Source organism: Channa argus, chromosome 14 (assembly GCF_033026475.1).
Source record: "Channa argus isolate prfri chromosome 14, Channa argus male v1.0, whole genome shotgun sequence".
Lineage (NCBI taxonomy): Eukaryota > Metazoa > Chordata > Actinopteri > Anabantiformes > Channidae > Channa > Channa argus.
In genome coordinates this window covers 6686507-6711358 of record NC_090210.1, presented here as the reverse complement: position 1 = coordinate 6711358, position 24852 = coordinate 6686507, and the positions used below count along the sequence as shown (strand labels likewise).

General features: G+C 40.0%; 1 protein-coding gene across 2 annotated transcripts in view; it reads right to left on the bottom strand.

The window, feature by feature from the left end:
* Positions 1–24852, bottom strand: part of LOC137098368 (leucine-rich repeat and immunoglobulin-like domain-containing nogo receptor-interacting protein 3) — a 40235-nt gene that overhangs the window by 7525 nt on the left and 7858 nt on the right. Inside the window, exons 2-4 of one of the 2 annotated variants that reach the window (XM_067474564.1) lie at positions 15799–15869; positions 1688–2297; positions 105–848 (exon numbers count right to left, since the gene is read on the bottom strand). In XM_067474564.1, coding sequence (XP_067330665.1) covers positions 105–848; positions 1688–2242 — 1299 coding nt within the window. In that variant the 5' untranslated portion in view covers positions 2243–2297; positions 15799–15869. The remainder of the gene's footprint in view (positions 1–104; positions 849–1687; positions 2298–15798; positions 15870–24852) is intronic. The other variant, XM_067474563.1, reaches the window with a different exon arrangement.

Here is a 24852-nt window from a genome sequence, read left to right as displayed (position 1 = left end):
GACCAATTTATTTATACAGTGAAGTGTAGTAGCTTTACAGGCTGACCTTTTGTTTATTAGGAACTATTCATTTTTTTAAACCAAACTGTAATCATCTTTATTACCTGCTGCAGCTTACGGTTGCGTATCTTAGGTTTCTGGCATGTAAAGTGATCGAAGAGTGCAGAATCAGTGAAGCTGCTAAGGCTGACCCCTTGCACCTCAACTGGCCCTGCACACACCGGTACTCTGCCGTCAAAGTTGAGGGTCTTGCGTCTTTGCAGGATCCACAACAGACGGCAGTCACACATCAAGGGGTTACCGTCCACTCTGAGGGTCTCCAGACTGTTGACAGAGTGGAAGGAGCCCTCTTCCAGAGTCTGTAGGTCATTGGAGGAGAAGTTGAGGACCCGGATCTGTCTGAGGCCACCAAGGGCATGGGGCTCCACTGTGATCAATCCAGTGCTTACCATGATGAGCTCTTTCAGCCTCAGCAGATCCTTGAAGGCCCAGGGCTCAAGTGTGGTGATGGGATTGTAGGACAGGTTAAGGTGGGTTAGGTGCACCAGATTCTTGAAGGAAGCAGAAGGGACAGAAGTGATGTTGGTGTTAGTGATAGATAGCCAGTGGAGGTCCAGACTTTGGAAACTAAGAGAAGAGATGTACTCCAGGTAGGGCCAGTGATTGATTTCCAGACCTCGCAGGTTGGAGAGCTTACGGAAGTTCTGGTCCTCCAGGGCAGTGATGCTGAGGTGACGGAGGCGAAGAGTGACCAGGCTGCGGAGATAAGACAGCGTCTGGCCAGAGATGGATGTTAGGTTGCATCGCTCTATCGTGAGATCTTCCAGCCCCACCAGCCCTGAGAATGCCTAGGAATCACAAAAGGAGATTTTTGCAACTTAAAACAAGATACATTTATTTAACATGTGCAGTGAATATTTAAGGACCATAAAAAAGATGTGTTTTTAAAATAAACTAGTGACAGAAATTGTCCTTTATAAGACACAAGTAACCTGAATGTACATCTGATTTCTGAAAAATGCCAAAATACAGATCTTCTAAATGTTGATATTCAGTAAAGGTGGATTTTTGAGTTTCAGATTCCTCTGCTCATGTTACACATGTTTTTAGCAGAACCAGGTGGCAGCTCACCTGGCTCTGTAACCGGATAACAGGAGACAGTCTGAGGTGACTAGGCAATCAGCAGACTCTACAAAGTCCCTTCACCAAAAGTAATCCAACACACAATAGCCCATGAACCCATAACATGCCTTATTTAACATGATTGGCATGTGTTCTACCATAGAAATGAGCAAACATTTAAGGATTCCATTCCCTAAAGACAGAGCCGGATTTTTACCTGTTACCAGTTCCCAGGCAGCCTAACTACCTGGTTATAACTTCATATTTAAATGAGAGTGGCTTTGATTTTCTCACCTACTTCAAGGCATGAAAGCAAATATTTCCCATATATTGAACAACGTACACCAGGCCAAACCATCCATTTGTGCAGATGCCACAGCTGGCAAACAGCTACTTGGCATTACTGCGTATTTAAAACTACAGAATATATTTGTCATGCATCGTGTCAAATTGTGACCCTCTAGGATGTAAATTCCAAGGACAACTATAAAAAAGTAAACGTTCTTCTACCCAGTATTTTATTAGTAGCATAGTCACAGTGCTGACAAGATGCTTGAGGGCTAACCTTGTGAGATATGTAAACCAGGTCGTTGTCTCCCACCTCCAGATGTTTCAGACTCCTTAGATCTTGGAAGGTGTAGTCTAGTAAAATCACCATCTTGTTTTCACTCAGGTCCAGGCTGGTCAGATTGCCCAGCTTGGCAAAGGCCCCCATGGGCACCAACTTCAGCTGATTTCCCCTTAACTTCAGCACTTTAAGACTCTGTAGGGTGGCGAAGGCATTGGGCTCTAACGTGGCAATGAGGTTCTCACTAAGGTCCACTTCCTCCAGCCGTGGGTATGGTGCCAGGTCACCCGCCTGCACCCAGCGGAGCCGGTTCTTGCTGAGGTCCAGGAGTTGTGTCTCCGTGGGAATACCCTCTGGGATGTTGGTGAGCCGGCGCCGCTGGCACGACACCGACCTCAGCTGAGCCGAGCACTCACACCGTGGCGGACAAGCCTGGCTACTTCCTGGGAGCGTCAAAGTGATCACAGCAACCAGGGAAGCAGCCAGGAGCCATCGCCACACCCGCGGCCATGGCACTAAGGCACGCCCACCAGGGCCAGGAGAGCCTGCCATGGCCCTGGTCCTCTGACTCCTCGCCTGTCACAGGCAGGGTCAGTGCACCATACACCTGCAAGAGAAGAAGGTGAAAGGTGGGGCACATGAGTGGAACCAGAGTAGTGAAAAATAGAAAAAAAGAGAAAAGTGAATAATGACTTAAAGAGGATGTGAAAAAGATGGAGCCTATCACTTATCATCTGCCAGCCTCATAAAAATGTATTTTTTAAAAAGAAAATACAAATTTGCAGGCCCAACTGCCACACTTTCCTTGTGCTCTGTCTTGAAAACAAATGAACAAATACAGAAAAAATAAACAACAACCGTGTCGTTTCTCATTATTGGATTGACCTGGCACTGAACCTGTCGTGCACCTCGCACTGTAGAAGATTAATTATCGGTGCGCATCTCAGGTAGATGTTGATATTGGCATCATGAAAAGGCTGTCCAAGCCCTCTGGTATGATTTGATGACACCATAGATGGCTTTGCTGAAAGAAAGTCCAATTTTAAATGAAAGACGAAGATGATTTTAGTGCTACAGTATAGTGTTCTCTTGTTTGCACATCCTGCCCATTGTTACCAAATACAGAGCATCCTTCCATTTTGAGTTAAACCCGCACTGCAGTTTTTTGTCACGTTTGGTGAATAGAAAAACCCAAGTGACACAGACAGGAGGGAGTCTGGTAGTTAAAGGAGTTTATTCAAAAGCACAAGTTATCAGGAAAGATCAACTAATTCACTCCAAGAGGGAGAACACAACTATTATGAACAGAAAAAAAAAACTGTCTGACTTCCCTTATTTGGACTCTATCTATTTTTGGTCTGAGGGTTAGTATATTGTGTTCTCTATGCTCTGTTGTATGAAATGTAATTTTATTGATTGCACCCATTCGTGATCTGTTCTGTATGTTCGGGTTATTTGTTGAGATCTGTTCCCGACTGTCTATGCACAGGCTTAGTTTGGTTGTTTTTGGACCTGTTCTGAGTCTCTCTGTACACATTTTGGTTTCCTGATTACAGTAGAGTTTGATCGCACATCTTTTACTATAGCTTTCCCTGCGATACACCCATTTTGCGACTGTGGCGCAGGAAGGTAGAGCGGGTGTCCACCAATCTCGCAGTTGTTGGTTCAATCCCCGGCTCCTCTGGTCACATGTTGAAGTGTCCTTGAGCAAGACACTGAACCCCAACTTAGTTGCTCCCGATGAGCTTTGGCCAGCTGCATAGCAGCTCCCCCATCGATGTATGAGTGTGTTTGATTGTGAGTGCGAATGGGTGAATGAGAAGCAGTGTAAAACGCTTTGAGTGCCAATAGGTAGAAAAGCGCTATATAAGTTCAGACCATTTACCATTTACCATTTTTAGCTTCCCTATCTTGTCCCTGCTTAATTCTAATTTTCCTGCTTTTGTTTACTTGGATTAGATTTCTGCTCATTACCACAGCTCTTGTTTGTCCCCCAGCTCATGTAAGGAGCTTGTTAAGATTTTTTCCTCTATTCATATATTCCTGCTTATGACTAGCCCTTCTAGTTTGCGACGGACCGTAGTCATGACCAGAAGGCTGGATGTTCCATCTCAGAAAACAGCGACGATCTGACAGTGAGTGAATCTATAGCTGGGGGTTTAAAGAGACCGGCGCACTGGTGAAACCAATTAGAATAGAAGTGTGTGAAATGGCTGAAATGAGTAAAGGACAGGAAGTGGTAACAGGAATTACAAAATAAGAGTCAGGAAAGAGGAAGTAAAACTGTAGAGACAGAGTGAGAGAAAACCTAGAGTAAGAACAAGAGCAAGAGAGGGAACAGGTGTAAGAAGGATATAGGACAGGCTCCGAGAACGAGTAGATCAGGGGGCAGAGGAGGCAAGAGAAACTATATTCTCAAATCATACCTCAAAGAGAGTATGGTTTGCCAAACCATAATCTCGCCTACGGCACCAAAATGGCTGCTTCCGACAGTTTAAGTATTATTGTACTGAAAGCTGTGGAGATTGGAGACATATCATTACACGGCATAAAAATACAAAAGACAAGACCCCATTACATAAACATGGACCTGTTTAAGATATTTAGGATGATTTGTCTATTCACTAATTCATCCATGGTTTCAGTTTAAGAACTGGGACACTGAGAGCCTCTTGCTTCAGCCGAATTCATGCATGTTGCATCTCCTCTGCTCCCCTCGCAGCACTGAAACCGTCTGCTCTATTTTGACAAACACAATGAATTTATTATCACCACATAAAAAAACACAGACCGTGCTCCTCAAAAATCATGTAATGCCTGGAAGCCACGCATGCCATGTCTAAGATTTGCAAGGAGAAATAGGTCTTTGAATAACAGTGTACTTAGTTATTTGATAAGGTGTGTGTGGATGCATGTACGTGTAGGATGTGACATTTTGCTTGGTATGAATTAAGAAATCGTTTTGGTCATCCTCGCATGAAGATGAGATGAATCACTCGGACTATAACATTCCTTCAGGCAACCTGTCATCTCTCCCACACACTGTTTTTAACTTAGAGACAGTCAAAGAGCACCTGGCATTGGGTCTGGAACGCAACTCAGTGTCCATCCAGTTAGTAGAAAAATGCAGGAATATTTTCATACTTGAAGGAAATGTTGCTTAACAAGACATAAGAAAGACAAAGTGCCTTAAAACACAAAGTGCTTAGCAGAAACTCCAAATGCTAAACTCCTGACAATTAGCTTAGTTGCCAATTTTTCACATGAGGTGCAAATTAGAAAGAATATATCATCATCACCAGGGACTATCATGATAAAATGCACACTGATGCTGGCAGTGGAGGGATGCAGAGCCAAAATGATGAATAATATATGAGTTGGTTGTGCTTAATGGGCAGTGTTCAGAGGGCGAGTCACACAGTTAAAGGAGCCAAAAGTCACCAGTTCGCCTCAAGTCTCTTTCTAGCAAAGTGGATTTAGAGAACAGCCTCTTGAATCCATTATCATTTCTGACTCTTTCAATTGATATCAATGGGATCAAATAAGACAAAATAAGATTTTGGATAATTTAAATGATGGCTCATACATTCTATGCCCACATGCGCTCACATAACTTCACACATGATAACACACTAACTGCAACAACCCCCTGGAGATTGTGTCTCATGTACTAAGCCTAAGGGTGGATAAGTCCCACATGTTTCGACAGGGCTAGAAAACACCCTGTTTACAGGTCCTGGATCTGAAGGATCTGGTTGAAATCCAGCACGTTTTTTCCTTGGGCTGGGAGACAAAACGCAGGCATAGAGAGGCTGTTGTGCAGACTGCTGCACAAACTGACCCAGTTCTCAGCAGCAACTTAGCTTCATACTGTCAACCAGCAACAACTCACTATGACCACAACAACAGTGCAGCAAACCTCAGTGTTTCTCCAGAACCGAGCTCAGGAGAGGAACAGAGAGATCTGGAAAACAAACAAATGTATACAGATGTTTTAAAATTAACACGTTCTTTATAAATCTGTTAATTTACAGTATGTGTGAGTGACAAGATGATATTTCCTCTCCTAGGCCCCCCATATTCAATGTATGGATTTGGTGGTTCTTTAATTTTTTTCCAGCCAAATTGAAATTTCCAGACACTGCAGACAATCACAGGCCCACACGAAGAATCTGAAATAATACATTTTTTTTATTAACTATTTCTATCTATTGGATAGACTCCCATAAAATAATCCTTTGTTTATATTTATAAATAATTTTGTTAATGAACAAATTACTATAATAATAATAATTTTCTGTTTATTGCTAACTCAAAAATGTAAGTGTGCTATCTTGATGATATAAGTTGTTATGTGCCATTTACTATGTTGACATTAACATTTAGATAAAAGCAGCACTGTTTGGCCCGTTAGTAATGTTTAAAACTTTTCTTCTGAGTGTATATAGTGTCTGTGTGTATGTGCGTGTCAGTTCATATCTGCTCAGCTCTTAGGCCGTGTGATGGATGCAACCTGTCTCCACAACCCCCTGAGAGTCATCCTATGGGTCAGTGGCAGAGTCGCAACATGAATCAGTGAGCTGACATCGTTGAGGCAGACAAGGTCCTCCCTGCTTAACTCAAGGACAGGCAGGGATCCTTAAAACACACACACACCCACACCCACACACACCTCATCAAACACATGGACCCAGAGGATTCTCCATTACATTCAGTGAGCAGGCAAATAAATTTTACTACTTTACTTTTACTCCTTTGTGTAACAATATTTTTTTCTACTGTCGCTGCAGCAGGTGGTTTTACCTGCACTCTTTGTCCTTCTGTGTATCTGACTCCTTCCACACTATCCTCCAAAATGAAAGAGCTCGGGGTCAGTCTTATACCGTAGCATAGCCAGCCAACAAACATAAAATAACCAGGTCCTAACCACAAACTGTAAATTAACATTGGACAGATGTTAGGCAAATTCCCCAACTATCCAGACAGTGAGGAAGGCAGAGTCTGCCACAAGCCAGCTATCATGAGAGAAAGAGGTAGAAGTAAAGAAGATAAATCAGCCCAAAAGCCAAAAATAACACTTAGATAGCTGACCTAATGAACAGATGTTGTGCAGCAACATACGTACTTCATGCACAGGCCGAACACTGCTGACTATAGACAGATGTCTCAAAGACCTGTTATTTCACCTCATATTTGCAGTTTTGTTGGTCAAATTAAAGGCAGCAAAGACACTTACAACCAAGCAGATGTGGTACTTTGCAAGGTTTTGCACAAATCTACGAAATAAGATTGTAGATTTATGTGTTTTTAAGGCATGTGTCTGATGTCTGATTTTAAGCAGGTCATCTATGTTGACTGATTGCCTTTACAGTCCTTGGTATTTGGTCAGCAGTTGTCATACACAAACACACACACACACACACACACACACACACACACACACACACACACACACACACACACACACACACACACACACACACAGTAAAAACCCCTCAGTGTGACACAATTTAGCTTCAGTAATGTGGGAGCAGTCCAGCAGTCAGCAAGATATTAAAGAAAGCTTTTACATTTTATTGTTGCAAACAAACAGAGGAGCAAACTCGACGAGTCTTCACTTTCAGAGGAAAGCTGACAGTTTGTACTTTCCAATGCTATGTAGCTATAACTCTAATATTAAATCTGTGCTTAGTCACTCCTTTTTAGGCCCAAGTCAACTGTGGAACACAGCTTAGCAGCTCTTTGGTACAACTGCAATGACATGAATATTCAGCTGGGAACAGTTGGGGGTAAATATGTTAAAATCAGAAATGTATAACTACATTAAAGTCTGTACTCTTTTAGTTTTGATCACATTAAGCTTCAGAAAATACCCACTAGCCATTCTGTAAAGATTTCTTTTGTATTCAAAGTTCAAGTCTCAACAAAGATTTATAGTATTTTATTCTAAGAAGTGAAAAAAGAAATTACCAATAATTTCAAAGAAAAGTTCTCATTATCACATAATTAGGAGGAAAAACATGGAGCATCAAAGAGCAGGATGCCTACACAGATGAGGAGTCCAACCCCTAGAGTGGGAACACACATACAATATACATAAAATATGAATAACAAATGAAAAACTGGAACAATTGAAAGACCATAAAGACAATAAACAGATTGTTGTATGAACACTGGACCACCATTCGTCTACATCACGATCATAATGACAGCGAGAGTGAATAAACAACAATGACCATGTGGCGATAAACCACAGCTCCTGGTGTTCACAAGCTGCAGTGTGCAATGGGAAGGACACTGCAGTTATTTTGAGTTTGCAAACACAGTCAACACTTATGATTGCGCTTGGTGCCATGCAACCTACTGTTGCCGCATCCTCTTCCTCCTCTAAGACCTCTGAGTCACTGAGGCAGCGAGTGTGAACTGATTGAGACTGACACCCTGCCTGGTTTGACCTTTAGCTGATTAGAGCCCAAAGTACAAACATTCGACTTGACTGCAGTAGAGGGTGGATACCCAAACTGAGCCTGATGGGACCTGTCGCAGGGTTGGGACAGAAATGTAGTAATCATGTTTGGACCTGAGCCAAGTTCAGTCCTGTAGGTTAGAGTAAAAAGGTGTAGTTTTAAATATTTAAAACTATGAAACAGACCTGAATCAACAGAATGATAGTAGTGTTTCATTGGACAGCACTTAATTCAAACAAGAAACCTAGCGCTCACTGGAACAAGTAAAGCCATCAACAAGTTCTAATATAATTTAAATTGTTACTAAATAGGTCGTTTCCTCTTTTTCAGAACTTTGATCGAGCTGTCAGCAGGTGTCTGCTTGTAAAATTATCTTTTCATGAACACTTCACTTTATAAGACCTGATGAATGACTATATTTATCAAACTGTCAAAAATAAACATCTGTTACTTTTAGTGTTGCTTGTGGTGATGCACCTAAAGAGATTTATTAGCTTAATCTGCAGCTTTACTGAGCTTTATAGTGAGTTTCCTGTGACTGTTTAGCCATCAAGTCTGCAACATTACTGTTATTTTTGACTATCACCTCTCTCTGGGCAAGAGCAGGCAGTTGTTATCATGGAAAAAGCTAAAAAACTAACTGTGCATGACCTGCTTAGAAGTAAACAGCAGACAGACATGATTATAATGGATCATGTAGCAGCAAAATAGTCCAAGCTTTTCCTCAGGAGTTGGAGGAGTGGCCGGTGGACTAAATATCCTTTAGATGGAAAAAACGTGACTCTATAAATCATAATATTGCACCATAACTGCTAGATCTGCAAAAAGCAGCTGTTTCCTAACAACGTTTCTACATCAATATACGTAAGAGGTATTTTGGCTACCATTAAGTTTTTTAGCTACTACTAATATGACTTTTACATTAGAGACAGCCCGAGATTCTTAATGCTGATTGAGGTACATACTTGATACTGGAGTGAAGCAGTGGAGAACACATCCCTTCTGAGACAGCACATGTAGCTCAGTAATTGTAATTTTCACTTATTGTTTGCATTTCATTCAGACATTTTACAAGATGATACAGTACTTTTTATTTCAAGAATTCAGCAGTTGTGCAAACAATAAGATCAGAGCTAAAATTTTCTTTGTATCCAATCAATTGTAATGTATTATCATTAAACTTTTTCCTGTCATTAATTTCCTATTTACTAACCTACATTTATATGTCATAAATATATGTTTTCACAAAATCTCACATAGTAATTGTGGAATAATTGTGCAGATGAGGGTTAATCCGTTTTCCTGATTCCTAATTGCATTCATGTACACTAAGTAGACGGGCTGTTGAGCTGAGGATGTAAGATAACATATCCACACTGTCAGTAACAATCCTCTCATTTCATCACAACAACATGACACTGCAGCACAGCAAGAGACTTACAACACGCACACACACCTACCTAACCAAACACACACCATTATGCTTCATCATCCTTCGGAGAAGCATCTGCAGACGAGTGTCTCCTCTGACAGGGGGTGATGTTTCATGAAATGAGAGATTCTTTCTGACTCATGCAGAATCTACCTACTGTATAGCTTCTGCTCCAAGTGGGTGATTGCTAAAATACTTCACAGATCTCTGTGATTTCTCTGAGCTGATACATGTCTGCATCTTTCCAGATAACCACATTCAAGTGCCATCGGTATGACACACTAGTTAGCTAGAAGTGGAACAAGTTAAAGGAGCCAATCTCCAGCCTCAGTTGTCTAACTACAAAGACTGCCAAAATCACTCTGAAACTTAACATCAGTGGAGGATGCATCAGGAACAATGCCTGACAGCCACAGAGGAACAGCAACAAAACAAACAAAAGCTAAAACAAGCTAAGATAAACCCCCACAAGACAAACAATAGAAAATTAAAAATATATGTGCTGCTTGTACGTTACAGGTGAGAGAATGTCTTTAAGTCCTCAGATGACTTCTCTAACAAACATCACATCCCCCACAACAACTTCCTTTCACCATTTTTAATGTTGTAATGACTTTTCATGAAACACACACACACACACACACACACACACACACACACACACACACACACACACACACACACAGTAGATGTCCCTGATTTCAGACAGGAGCAGACTGGCCTGGTGTGTGCGCAGGAGGTAGACAACCTTAAGTGAATTAGAAGGGACATCAGCCCAAAAGGTCATTTCTTCTGAGTGTGTGTTGAACTTTACCATCATTGAGAATTCAGTGAGAGGTGCCAGGCTCTACAGGAAATCTGACTGACAAATCCCATTGCACTGATAGTTTTAGTCTGTTTCAGTTTCAGTCCATTCTGCAGACGTTACCTAATTTGTCAGAAGCAGCTACTCCAGATAGAATAGTGGCAATAAATCATTTAGTCTTTACTGAGCACTTTCTAAAGATTACTATGTACTGGTTAGTGATAAAATCTAGCTAAAATTTAAAAAATAAAAAGACATGAAAAGAAAATGCTTATTAATATGCATTTCCAGTATTTGGGGTTGTTTAAGTGTAAATGAAACAGTGATACAGTAAGATGACACTAAATCAGTGCAGAAGAAGGCAAAACCAGATTGTGTAATTAAAAGAGTAATATTGAAAACCTCAAGTAAGCAAAATCAATAACTGAGGACTGTATTATTTATGTTGTTTTGTTTTAACTGCGTTTTTATTGCAGCAAAGTATTTGGGGCATTCGGTTCATTTATAAACAAGTAAATATTAATATGAGTGCTGCATAAGTAAGTAAGTCTGTTTTCTCAGTGAGATCACTCTGTGAATGTAAACACACTCCAAATGTTTTTAGAGGACAAAAAATGTGAGCAGGTCAAAAGGATACTGTACTGGTGGGTGTTCAGCTGTAAGGCCTGGCTAAAACTGTGGTATAAACAGAGGGACAGTAATTCAAGTAGTACTAGTGGATGTTAGTTTATGACTAACATCTGTATAGTCTGACTAACAACTGTATAGTCAGGATATATTTCACAATTTACAGTAATAACCATAAAATCAACCTTTTAGGGTATGGCTTACAACATTTGATTGAAAAATTATCATTTCTTTCAAAATGGGAAGTCACCATTGATCTGTTTACCTGATGCCAGCTAAGCATCTGACACCTCACACATGTGCTAAGAAAGATTAAAATACTTAAATAAACTAAAAAAGCATTTCCAAAAAGATAATGCTGTGTCAATGCTTCTGCACTGAAAGGATTTTACAAGCAAAGCTGAAAAAAGCTGAATGTTTTTTCCTGAAATAGCTGAAATGTTGCTTTTGCTGGAAGCTGAATTGAAGCTGAACTACCTAAAAATAGATGAAAGTTTAACTTTTGCTAAAATAGCTGAAACTTTCACTCTAAAAATGTAAAAAATAAATAATTAAAAAAGTGTTTTGCCTTGAGTATATGTAACATGAAATAGTAGCATTACAATCTGTAAAAACTGCAGAAATGTAAAGTGCAAAGTTTAAGTCAAACACCTGAAGAAAGTAGAATTATTTTAGAATTATGACCCTTTATGACCCAACTAATTACAACAGTCATCCACTGAACACAGGGACAGTGGTTCGATCCCTGCTCCCGGCTACATGTCAAAGTGTCCATGGGCAAGACACTGAACCCCAAGTTGCTCCCGGTGGGTTAGGTGAGCATCTTGCATGGCAGCCACTGCCACTGGTGTGTGAGTATGTTTGTGAATGGGTGAATGGGAATCAACATTGTAAAGCTCTTTGTATAAAAGCGCCATATACGTGGCCATTTATCTTTCAAAACGTCATGTTAAAGTTGAAATCTCAGCAGGTCAAAGTGTGCAGAATGATTTACATCTCAATGTGGAGAAAGTTGAAAAGATTCTAACAATTGTCCAATCATCGAACCTGGACCTATTACTACTGTGTGTGTGTGTGTGTGTGTGTGTTTGTGTGTATCTCCACTATGTATCAAGGGAGAAAAAACTGTCAGGAAAAATGTTTGGCTCTAAGGCTGATCACATGACCTGATCCAGCTATATTTGTTACCATGGCAATGACAACTTCCAATCTGCAGAGTCATTCACATTTGCTGAAGATGCATGATAAGCTGCTCAGACTTTGCCTCGCAAAATGTACAAAAAGTGTAAATTGAGCAAAATCTGAAAAAGTATTAGAATACTATTTTAATTCTATTAAAATAAAAAAAACTGTGAGCTGCAGAAAGCTTCACTGAACACGGTGATATACTTTATATACTCAATAAAATGTAGGCAGGTTGGCAATTTTAAAACAGCCCCCGTTAGTGATTTGAGGAGAATTTCTGGATCTTCAGTGGGTCCAATGGAAGCTTCAGATGGAACTCTCTCTCTGCTTCTGGAGATACTGAAAGAACCGTAAATCCTGTCACTATGAGAGTTACATGTCCTAAAAGAACACAAAAATACCCACGTTTTAATAGATAATTAATTTAAGAAAGATGAAACTTGACTGAAGAAAAGAATAAAAAGGAGAAAAAGTTGACAAAAGGTGAAGCTGATAAATTAAAGTGTGTGTGATGTCAGCTTCTCTAGCTGGGCATACATTCCACAATACACACTAATGGATAAATGTCGATTAATCAGAAAAATGTAAAAGATATCAAAAAGCTGAATGGAAGACTGATGGCTGAAGGTCTTCTTGTGACATGCCGAAAGTTTAAATGGTTTCTCTAGGATGAAGTATGCCTGACTAATTGAAGCTGAAAGAAGACAAAGCTTAAAAGGCTCAAACGATTTTTTCAGTTCATGTGAATGAGGAAAACAATTGCAGAAAAAAACCTGAATATTATAAAAAGCAAAAATATATCAAAAAACTACTTGGATACAATAATGCCCTATAAGAAGCTAACCGTTTTTAAGTTCGAACTGTGTTATTAGCTGAAAGTTTGCTGAAGTAGTTATAAGAAACGTACGGAAGAACAATAACAAGAAAGATTAGAATACTATTACTGCATTCACAGTAGTTGATGAAATGAAATCCACAAATGCAAAGTTGATGCTTGTGTTCATAAAGTGAAAAAGCATCCATCCATCCACACTTATCCTGTTAAGGGGCAGCCAATCCCAGCCGTTATTGGGAGACAGACAGCCATTCACACTCACCTTCACACCTATGAACAATTTAACCTCACCAATTAACCTCACATGCATGTCTTTGGATGGTGGCATGAAAGTGGAATACCTGAAGATAGAACCCACACAGGCATGCAAACTCTCACTGACTCCGCACTGTGAGATGACAGTGCTAATCATTGCCCTACTGAATCCCCCCATTAAGGACAGAGAATCTTAAGCAACCAGTTAGGAGGAAAGTGGAGGGAACTTTCCCACTGATTTTATAATGGCTCTTTGCTGCTCGTGTTGTCCCTATCCCACTTTACTTTTGTATCAAATGTGTCTTCACTTCTTTGATGTCTTGTGCTACTTTTTAGCTTGCTTGATTTTTCTCCCACTTGATAGTGGCTTTGTTATTTTACTCTCTTTTATAATGAGTAACAGTACTGTGCAGGCCAAATCATCAAATCCATGACAAACATCAATGAAATGTGTGTGTGTGTGTGTGTGTGTGTTTGAGAGAGAGAGAGAGAGAGAGCGAGAAAGCAGGAGAGAGGCACAGTGTGTGGGCATGTTTCAGTCCTCTGAAGTGATTGTATCTGTGCATCAATGTTTCTGCTGTAATTATTTTCACTGTGCTCACTGCAAACGCGACCAGAAAGGGAAACAGTGTGAATACTATGCTAAACCACCTACCTGTCGCAACAAGGGTAGTGTATTGTGTCGCAGTTCAACCCGAGAGAGATTAACGTAATAACTAGCCATTGTAAAAGAATACCTGAAAGTTATCCCAATCACAAAACTAAGCACTACATAGTTCATAGTGCACTACATATCACAGCATTGGCATTTAAACCTCTATATCAGATCGCATGGGCACCTAAAATAGATTAAGCTGGAATCCTCCGTGTAAGCCTTTACAGACACACACACACACGCTCACTTTGCATCTCTCGCTCTCCCGCTATTCTCCCTCCGTCTTTGTTTACTCTTTTTCTCTCTGGGTGTAATCTGACAGCTGAAAAGGGTCCTGTGTTTGACAGTCATGAAAAATATACAAGGAGGGATGTGGGATTAAAGAGAAAAACCAAAACAAAACACGGCAGCATCCAATGAATGACTTCAAACACTGTTTGTTCATCAAAAGTAGAACAAACATCTCATTCATCCATTGCTGCCTTGGTGTGCCAATCTTTTGCAACTGACCCTTGATGTAAATGATGTAAGATCCCAGAGTTGCAGAATTGACAATCCCTCAAATTCAAAAATCGGCGATCAACAACCTTCTAACGTCTATGTAAATGACATGTCAAGTGGCAGTGGCATATGGTTCTAGTTTCACTTAGTACAGGTGTAAAGAAAGTGTCATTGGTGTCACTGAGGAAGGTGTGTTTATATATATATATATATATATATATATATATATAATGTATATATATTTTTGACATGTTGACCCATGTTCACTGAAGACTTTTAACATTTTGCTGTCCTGCAGAACGCCTGGAATAGAATTTTTTTATGCTACACCTCATCCGTGGTTGAAGCACAGAGTAACCTGACATTTGTTTTAGGGTATTTTGTATCTGTTATTTGTAATTTTGGGCCTCTTTTTCGAAATTGTAAGTCATTTTAAATCAGTCAAACAACAAATATGTAATTTCAGATTTTCGGATGCCCCCTGAATTAATTAATTAATTAAACCAATGTCTATTTGTTCTAGAAAAGAAAAGAAAAAAAGCTACATTACATAAACGTAATGTACGTTTTAACGTATTAAAGTAATATTGCCATTATCACGTATCTCTCTTATTCCAGACCTGGTGTCCGCTGGAACAAAAACGTTATTAAAATGGTTTGAGGTTAGTTATTTAAGATGTTTTGTCCTTTCGGCTTATTCTGTGAGTTCTGTATTATCATCCGCACTCTGATTTGGCAGAGTGTTTTTTTTTACGCCGGATGCCCTTCCTGACGCAACCCTCTCCAATCTCTAACGAGCTTGGACCAGCACTGCACAGCTGGGGAGGGGAAAGGACTGTTGGGGGTTCAGTGTCTTTCCCAGAGACACTATGACATATAGCTGGGACAGAGGATCGAACAACTGATCTTGTGGTCCATGGCCAACTGCCCACTGATCTACAGCCGCCCCAGTTATTTAATTTACTTTTTATTTATTGAAGTTTGTGCCCATTTTCTCTATCCCTTGTATGCTATTTAATTTGGCCAGGCCCTCATACATCCCCTTATCAGGTCAGGTGTCTGGTCAGCAGTTACCTGTAATTATAATTATATTCTGCAAACCTTCTTTTGGGCATACCTATGTGGATGTATATTGGATGTTTCTTTTTTTTTTTACTCCAAACATAAGCCAAATTGTTTTGACTCATTTTAGCAAGCTAAGGATACTACGGACTTGAAATTGCTATACTGCCATCCAATGTTAGCCATTGTTTTTAAGGATTTTTACCAATATCTTTGTATTTAATTGTTTTCCTTTTTTTCTCTTGTGCGAATACGATATACAAATGTAAATATAATATACAAACTTTGTATTTGTGTTTCTGCCATGTAGGTCTTCTGCATTCTGGCTTTTCAAACTCGTCCAAAATGTAGTATTCTGAAAACAAAGAGGACCTTATTCAGTCATCACTATTAGTGAACATGGATCCTTTTGTTTTACTCGAAGGCCTGGCAGGTTTAATTAGCTGCAGCTATTCTGATAATTCTCATACCCTGCAGTGTTTTGACCTGCTTTTCTCTGGCTAAAACCTGAGCACATGGCTACACATACTGAGAGCATAGATATATGAAAAAACACAAATACACACACACAGATAGACAGATTGGTATCCTGGCCTGCAACCATATGGTGTCTGCTCAGGTGTTACTTCTTTAGGTTTTCACCTGACTCTCCCAGAGTCACTCATAGTAAACTCATGCACTCTATTTATAAAATGCAACATTACACTTTCCCCTCTAAGGGAAAGCTAAAAATTGTGATGTGATCAGGAGGTTCAGGGGTTACAGCATCATAAATCTCGAGAGTAGTGCCACTTCAGCTTAGTCAGCAGGCAATGTTTAGATGCTAGGGCTAAAATGGGAACAGATAGGTTTACATTCCAACAAAACTCACCCACACATTATCACTTAGATCTTTTTAAACTCCTAACATACAGTATGTTCACCTATATCCCAGGCAGATCTGGCTGACATCACCAAAGCCTGCTGTATATACCTTAGACAATGCCACATGATCAACCTATTAGATTCATTAGCCACATGAAATTTACCTTTGACACTGTCACAATTCTGTCTCTTTCCAATGCTGTTTTCCCTTTGCTTTGAAGAGGAACCAAAGAACAACCTTTATTGTAATTGAGCACATATACATATTGCACATACAGTCAAATTCTTTCCCTGCAACGTTTTCTACATTTGTTCTTTGCTTGTTAAGAATTGCTGCCTTAATTGCAGCCTGGCTGTCTGTCATCTGACAAGTAAATTAAGCACATGTAGGTTTCCTAAACTTAGAGACTTTCTCTACATATTTGAATGTTTTTAATGTGTGTTTTCATGTTTTTCAGTGTCACTACAAGTGTGGTCCTGTTATCCACAATGGGACTTTTCCTTATTAGCAAACTGGTTGGAGCTGCTACAGAGCCCGTTTCCTTGTGCTCCTCAGCACCCTTTTCCTTTTGATCAGATCTGAGCAGAGTCACTCTGATGTTTGAAAATGGACTGTGAACTGGTCTGCATGATACAGAACCTGATATGCACCATAATGTTTTTTCAGTAATGAGGAGATCTCGCAGATGCAAGGCTTGGACACATGCCAGCTGGTAGGCAGATAGAGGACTTACAAGTCATTAAGTCTAGTACATGCACTGCTGAAGCAACACAAAGCTGCACAATTTGTGCATGTTTACACACGCGGATAAGCCTATGTTTACTTAGCTGTTCATAAGTGTTTTGAGGAAAAGAAGTTAGTGTGGCAATTGTTTATCCAGGAGTGTGATTAATCAGCTGAACACTGAAATTATTACACAGTTAGCAACATTGCAAGTTGAAGAGACAAAGTTAAGAATGGCAGGGAGATAAAATAATTTATTCAAATTAGAACTGTCTTACAGAAAAAAACTTTCACACATGCAGACTCCAATCATTTTGAGCGACACACAATGACAAGTGACTGAAAAGCCTTGTATTAGTCTCGCCCTTTGGGGATGTGTGGCCTTATTACTGGCGTGGATTGAAGTGACTCATTAATTATCTGAAATATGTGTCCAAAATAGGTTGGTCAGTGCAGTGAACCAATAACCATTATTTGACAGTATTTCTCCACATTTGCTAAACACAAAGGTTTTAGTCAAGTTGTTGTTACCTGTCAGTGTAGTACTGTGTAATTACTGTAAAAAAGCAGCCTTTATGCAAACAGCAGAATCTGTCATCACAGCTCTGATTACCAGCCTCTAGACAGGATATGAAGACAGTTCCTTTCTGGTGTAATTTCCTTTCTAAAGGCTAATGACTTTCAAGATAAAAAAAATAATAATAGTAAGGTGATCCCCAGGGTTAGTTGTTAAAATGTGCGATCACCTCTTCTCTGCGTCAACAGAGCAACAGCAGACTGTGATGATAGGCATGTGATTCCCACACAGAAAAATATTTCCCTGGAGACATCTCACCTGAAAGGCAACAGCCCCTTTTTCACCCAGTAAGGCTCGGCATGTGTTTGTGTGAGGTGTGTATTTTTATACTCTATTGGTATCAAAAGAAAATAATTTAAATTTATTCAATTGTCTAGCATATTAGATAAGTGAAAGATAAACATGTATTTATAATCAAGACAGCCAACACCACCTAGACACACCATTGTGAATAAGGCAGGTGCAAGAAATGAAACGAATGAGAAACTAAGGGGTTAGAATTAGAACAAACACGTTTAGAGTTACATTTGAGTATCAGTGAAGAGATGATGGACATGAAGGGCAGAAAGGAAGTGAGTGTGATGGATGAAGGAGGAGTAAAAGAGTGGGTGGAGAGGGGGTAAGAGAGCAACTCAGTCTCACTCCGTCACTAATGATGGAGGAAGGTCAAAGCTATTCCACAGTTGAGAGAATCTAATGATGCAAATAAGGCCTGATGCTCAAGCAGATGCCACAAGAGAGGCCCAGGAATCCTGATGTAGCTTACAACACATGGCAAGATTATCTGAAGGCTGAAATTAGTATTTTAAACATCCTTATTGTATAACTCTTTTTTAGTGGTATTTGTCCAAAGGAAAAAAAAAGGAAAACTTGTAATTTACACAGCTAAACACAGCTTGACTGGTATGGTACAAATAAATAACTATGTGTGGCACGTAAACAACGAGAAAAGGAAGTTAGAGTGAGATAGAAGGGGGAGGGAGGCTGACAGCTTTCCTTTCCCTGTTTTTCAAGAACAGCATGGTGCCACATTCACATGGGGAGAATTTATAATGAATATGTACATAGCTTTGGCCTGAGGGCATAAAACATTGTGAATTTATGAATTTATTTTTTTATTGCATCTTGTCTAAAATTGCACAAAAGGAATGTGAAAAATGCAAAAAATCTAATCAGTCCCCAGGATTCAAATTGACCTTCTCTCAGTCAATCTTTTAAAAAAACCAAGGATCAATGTGAGTGAAAATGTGCACTGTAGGTACAAGGACATTTCATATGCATTCATGGCAGCCATGTAGACGGCAGAGTAATTGCACTGCCTCATGGATAATAGTGACCCTGTTAGCCTGAGAGCTCATTGGTTGCTGTACCTCTGATTCTGCCAGCGCAACCAATGGGAGCTGTAGCAGCCGTTTCAGAAGCGGGCGTGGGGGGTGGGGGCTAAATAGAGGTGAAAGCAGAGAAAAGGGGATGGATAACATGGGGAGGGGAGTGAAATGGAGGGTGACAAGGATGGACAAGGATGGGGATGTGGAAAAGGGTGTGGAAGAGAACGCTCAGTCATTTCTACTGAGGAAACAAAGACACCAATCCGTGAGCACTGATAAAACCTTTCAGCTGTACCACAAGCAGACGAGCAGATGTATAAGTGTACCTGTGTGTGTAGGTGTGTGTGTGTGTGTGTGTGTGTGTGTGTGAGTGTGTGTGTGTGTGAGTGTTTGTAAAAATACGATGATAGGACATTAAGTGATCATCACACTTCCCAGATCCTTTTCACACCAGAGGTCCCAAAGGAGATACAAACACACACACACACACTCATGTACACATATATCTATACACAAATATGGTTGTGAAGGCTTTGTAAACACTGCGGAACAAGGTGATGAAAAAGAAGCAGATTGCTGTCAGGAGGAGGAGGAGGTGGAGGAGGAAGAAGAAAGGGATCACAAGGGAGGAAGTTTCTATAAAGGTTATAAAAGCAGTTGATGACACAAGGAACATTGGGAGATGAGGGGGTTGGATGTGAGTCAACGGGGGAGGCATGACAGAAAATTAATGTGGAGAGGGATGGAAAATGACAGGAAACAAAGAACTCCAACTACAGAAACAGTCAAGTCTTAACTTCTAGGCCCTCAAGCCACCCACAGTTAGACAGATTTTAAACCAACTACCAGGTAATGAGTGAGAGATCCAGATATATGCTCTCTATGTATTTTTGTATAACTTATTTACAAATAAGAATTTCTGCTGCAGTGCACATGATTTTTAGTAACGTATACTTTCTGTATTGTTAGTATTAAATAATAAATCTTGATCACAATTTGAAAGAATTATTACATTTTTGGGCTGTGAGGATTTGAGGCTGCTGCCTTACAGTTAGAAGGTCCCTGGTCTGATCCACTGGTTGGCTGAAGCCTTTCTGTGCAGAGTTTTCATGTTCTTCCTGTGCGTGTGTGGGTTTTCTCTGGGTGCGCTGGTTTCTTTCTACAGCCCAAAGTTAAGTTAATTGGTGAATATAAAGTAGCCTGTAGGTGTGAATGTGAGTGTGAATGGTCCTGTCTCTCTGTATTGGCCCTGAGATGGACTGGAGACCTATCTGCCGACATGTGCCACAGTCAGAAATTAGTTCAAGTCACTAAGGTTCAGACAATTTCCACATTCTTTCTTTGATATCCGCAACTGATGGTGCTGTATATGTTTTGCATGTTAAAGATGAGGGTATAACCCAAGCCTTAGTCTTGATTTTATTCGACATGAAATAATCTGTTTAGTATTATGTATGCTGCCCTTCCTTCCATCATAGTGGTCATAGTATACTCATATCTCAACAATGGTGATTACACTGACAGAAAAAACTACAAAAGTACGACCCATGTTGAAGGAATTTTGATTTAAAACACACACTGTCATACGGGTGATGTTGTTAGACACCTGATCACATAACTAACAACTGATAGGGCCATTTGTCCTACTCTGTTCTGGAATTGGTGACTGCTGGAGGAATGTCATTATCCAGCTTTAAAACAGGATAAGAGAAACTCCTTTCTACTGTTTCATTTAATATTTTTTCTTCCAATAAGCAGCTATAAAGTGAATGATGCCAAATGAGCTTCCCTGAGAGAATGCTAGAGTCAGTTAGGTCCTTGGGCTCCTAAGAAAGCTGTGGAACTCTGGCATTGAAGACACACAGAGATGATGGGAGCATACGGTTTAAATTCAAGGACTCTCTCCATCTCAAATTTTTGCTAATGCACATGCCGCTCCTCCACTCCCTCCCAGCGAGGTCACGGCTGAAAAGTTTCAGTGATGCCCCAGGAGGCCGAGAATAATCATCCAAGTGTGCATCCGCAACTGTGTGTGTGTATTCGAGCGCATGACTAACCTTATGTGCACACAAAGCTTGTGTGTCCTTGTTTTTGTCCCTGTGGAGATCCTGCGTAGACATGTAGGTGGCTGACCGATCGGCAGCCTCCGGCACCACCTCACAGGGTTATGAGATTGCCTGCTGCTAAGTTGCGGCACCTATGTTGCATCGCAAACAGGATCTGTGATGTCAAGCGATAAACATTTTCTCCTCTGTGATTTCCTCTCTGTAAAGTGTCATAAAATTCAAACTGAGAGCTTGTGGGACGGATCTAAGGGCATTCAATAATTCCACATCTTAAATGCCAAACATTGAACACAGTGAGATATCAAGTTCTTTGTGATCACTGACTAAGGGAGAAAGCTGGGGAAACACTGAATTATCTGTTGCATGTTGTGATAAAAATTATTCATGAAAAATCTGCAAAGCAGCACCAGTAATCGCAACTTGATGCACAGATGCACAACCCCATCAATACTGTGAAATATGCAACAAATGTACACACACATGAGGACAGCAAACACACAGACATGGATACACACCACAACCATACAGTAATGTGTAGATACAAAGGAAAACACACACACACACACACACACACACACACACACACACACACACACACACACACACACACACACACACACACACACACACACACACACACACACACACACAAACGAGGCTGACTTAATCAAATGCTGCTCCATTCCTTTCTGCTTAGTATGCAGTCTTTCCAAAGGACGGAGAAGAATCTGTTTTATCTTCACATTGTAGCAATTGAACAGGTGGGAGGCATGAGAGAAGAGAGAGAGAAGAAAGGGTAAGCGCCACAGGAAAGGGGCTGACAGCTCGCCATTCAAAAATAGCCTGAATAGTCTCCAAAATAATTCCCTTTTTCTCCCTGATCCTAATTTCAACCACAGTGGCTGAATTATTCATTCTAGACCAATGCCATGCGGAGAAGGAGACAACGAGTCATTATTTTGATTCACATAAAATCATGACTTGATGTTTAAAAAAAAGATAACGAAGAAGGAAGAGGAAGAGGGGAGACTCTGGTCAGGTTGTGAAGGCCAGAAAGTGTGAAACAAGGATGAATCGGAAAAAAACTGAGATTGAGGAGTAAAGACCTCCGAATGAAAAAGGATGTACAGAGTTTAGTACATTCTGCGTTATAAAAAATAATCCACGCACAGCTGACACTGCACATTAATCCAGCTACGATCAGCTGAGAGGAACATGAAGTGAAAGAAATCCGAAAAGGGGAGAGTGAATCAAATACTGAAATGCCCAAATACCAAATACCCAAATATTAAGAATATTTTTGAATGAAAAACATTAGTAACATAAGTTATTATTTTTTTCAAGGTTATAAAATGTTTATATAATCCGTTATCAGTCCTTGGTATAGTTACCTACTACTTACTGGCATAATTATTATGTAAAAAAGACGTGAAAATCGTGACATTTAGTGGTATATATAATAGTTCCATTAGCTAATGTAATTTAAATTTGATCAAGTCTCTCTAGGGGGGATGTTGAGGCGAATGGTTTGGTGACAAAACATAGGACAACGCAGGACAACATATGTCAATTTCTATCCTATTGTGTTCGGTTTGTTTTTATTAATCATTGTTTTGTCAGTGTTGCTTCTGTATTTTAAACAGCCTACTGTTCGCTCTCTAACCTTCTTTTCCGCCCAACCACGTGTGGCCCCGCGCAGCCACCAATCACCACCTTGGTGCCAATCCTGAGCCCAGAGAAAATGGGAGGGTTGTGGCAGAAGGGGCATCTGGCATAAAAACTAATGCCAAATCAACGTGCGGAAGGAACAAACCGAAAGCCGTCGATCCTTCTGATCTTTTGTCGTAAAACCTTTGTGACACAAAATATCACACACTTTTTGCAAGTCCAAGTCAAATCTCAAGTCTTTTATGTTGTTATGAGTGTTGCTGCCATCATTTGCTGCCATCCAAACTGCTCAGAAGCTCAAAGCATATACTGCATTATCATTACGTATTTATTTAAAGTATACAGTATAAGCATCCATTAGCTGCTTTAAAGTTAAATTCTGTAATATAAAAATACACAGATACTTGGACCTTTGACTCACACAATACACTCTCTTATGTTGGCCCCAGAGTCGGTATAGATATTATATTTTTAAATGGGACACTTACTTTGATCATCAAAGCGTGATAGTGTTCTTGAAGATGGCTCAACTTATGTATGTGTTCTTCCTTTTGCAGCTGCTTTGCCTCCACAAACTTGATATCTATCCTTGAGAACAACTGTTGGTTTGTTTTGGGAAAATCTAAAATAATCTTATGCTGGTGATGATTAGTTCTCTTTCAGGAGATGGAGATTAGTGAGATCATCCTTGTTTCTCTTTCATTTCCTCAACATCAAATGTGTATGCAGCTCCAGTCTGACAGGCAAACACCAGTAACATTCTCTGTTTGGGGGCATTCTTTCTGACACAAATAACAACCATTCAGCTCATCAGACATATCTTATTGTGTGATAAAATTGAGATTGTTCATAAGTCATGGAGTGCAAGGTCAAGTCGAGTCTAAAATATTTTAAGGACAAGTCTCAAGTCAAGTATTAAGTCTCAATGTGTGCGACTCAAGTCCAAGTCACAGACTCGAGTCCCCATCACTGATGTATTGTGCTGAAAGCAGATTACGACCATTCAGTGGTCTGATAACATCCAAACAAAATCTGCAACATGTTTTGCCAGAAAGAAAATAATTTGCAGATGAGTCTGAATAATCTGTCAATTAGGAAAGAATTCCCTCCGTCGTTTATGCATATATCTGGATAAACAGAAATCCGTCAAACAACTGGAGAAACTTAATTCAATTGCTTTAAGAGCCTGACAGGACAGTTTGCTACTATTGGAAGTCTTGCATTTTATGTGAGAAAAGCTTTTAGGACTATCTTTTACCCTGGTGTAACAGTATCTCAGGGTAACCTTCCTAACAAGACTTGTCTGATAAAGTGTTTCTTATCTTCAAAAAGTTTTTCCCCAAAAACAGCTTCTTGAAAAAGCTGGGTCATTTTATAATTGGGCCGATACTGTAGTTTGCCGAAAACAAAGTACCAGAAAGTCTACAGAGGAAGAAACAAGACAGCTAAGAAGAAGAGAAGCAACTTGCCACAGGCTTTTGTTCTCTAAACAAACAACAGTCATTTTACAAGTTGCTGAAACAAACTGAGTCAGGGGACACACAAGCAGTCAGTCACGCAAGACATTGAGCTAATGAACAACTTCTATCAGTTCAATGCTCTATGTAAGTCTGTATATGTAAATGTGTACATCCATGAACACAGGCTGCACATTTAACATCTGGAGCAAAACAGGAACCTCTCCGTGGATGCACACTCTTTTGTCCGTAATTAATTTTTAATATATATATATATATATATATATATATATATATATATATATATATATATAGAGAGAGAGAGAGAGAGAGAGAGAGAGAGAGAGAGAGAGAGAGAGAGAGAGAGAGAGAGGTTAAAATGCAATGATGAAGCATTTTAACTCGCAACAGTTTGGTTGTATAAACAAGAAGAGACGCCAAGCACGCAGTTACTGCATTTAAAAGAAAGAGGTGGCTGACCTTTAGCACTACAAGCGCCTGAAACAATACTGTATGCATTTACACAGTAACTCAATTATTGGCCTCTTTATTGCATGTGACACATATAAAGAACAAAGTGACACATATGAGCCGGCATCCCCAAGTGACTTCCATGCCTCCAGTCCTGCAGGAAGGGTGACGCACATGTATCCC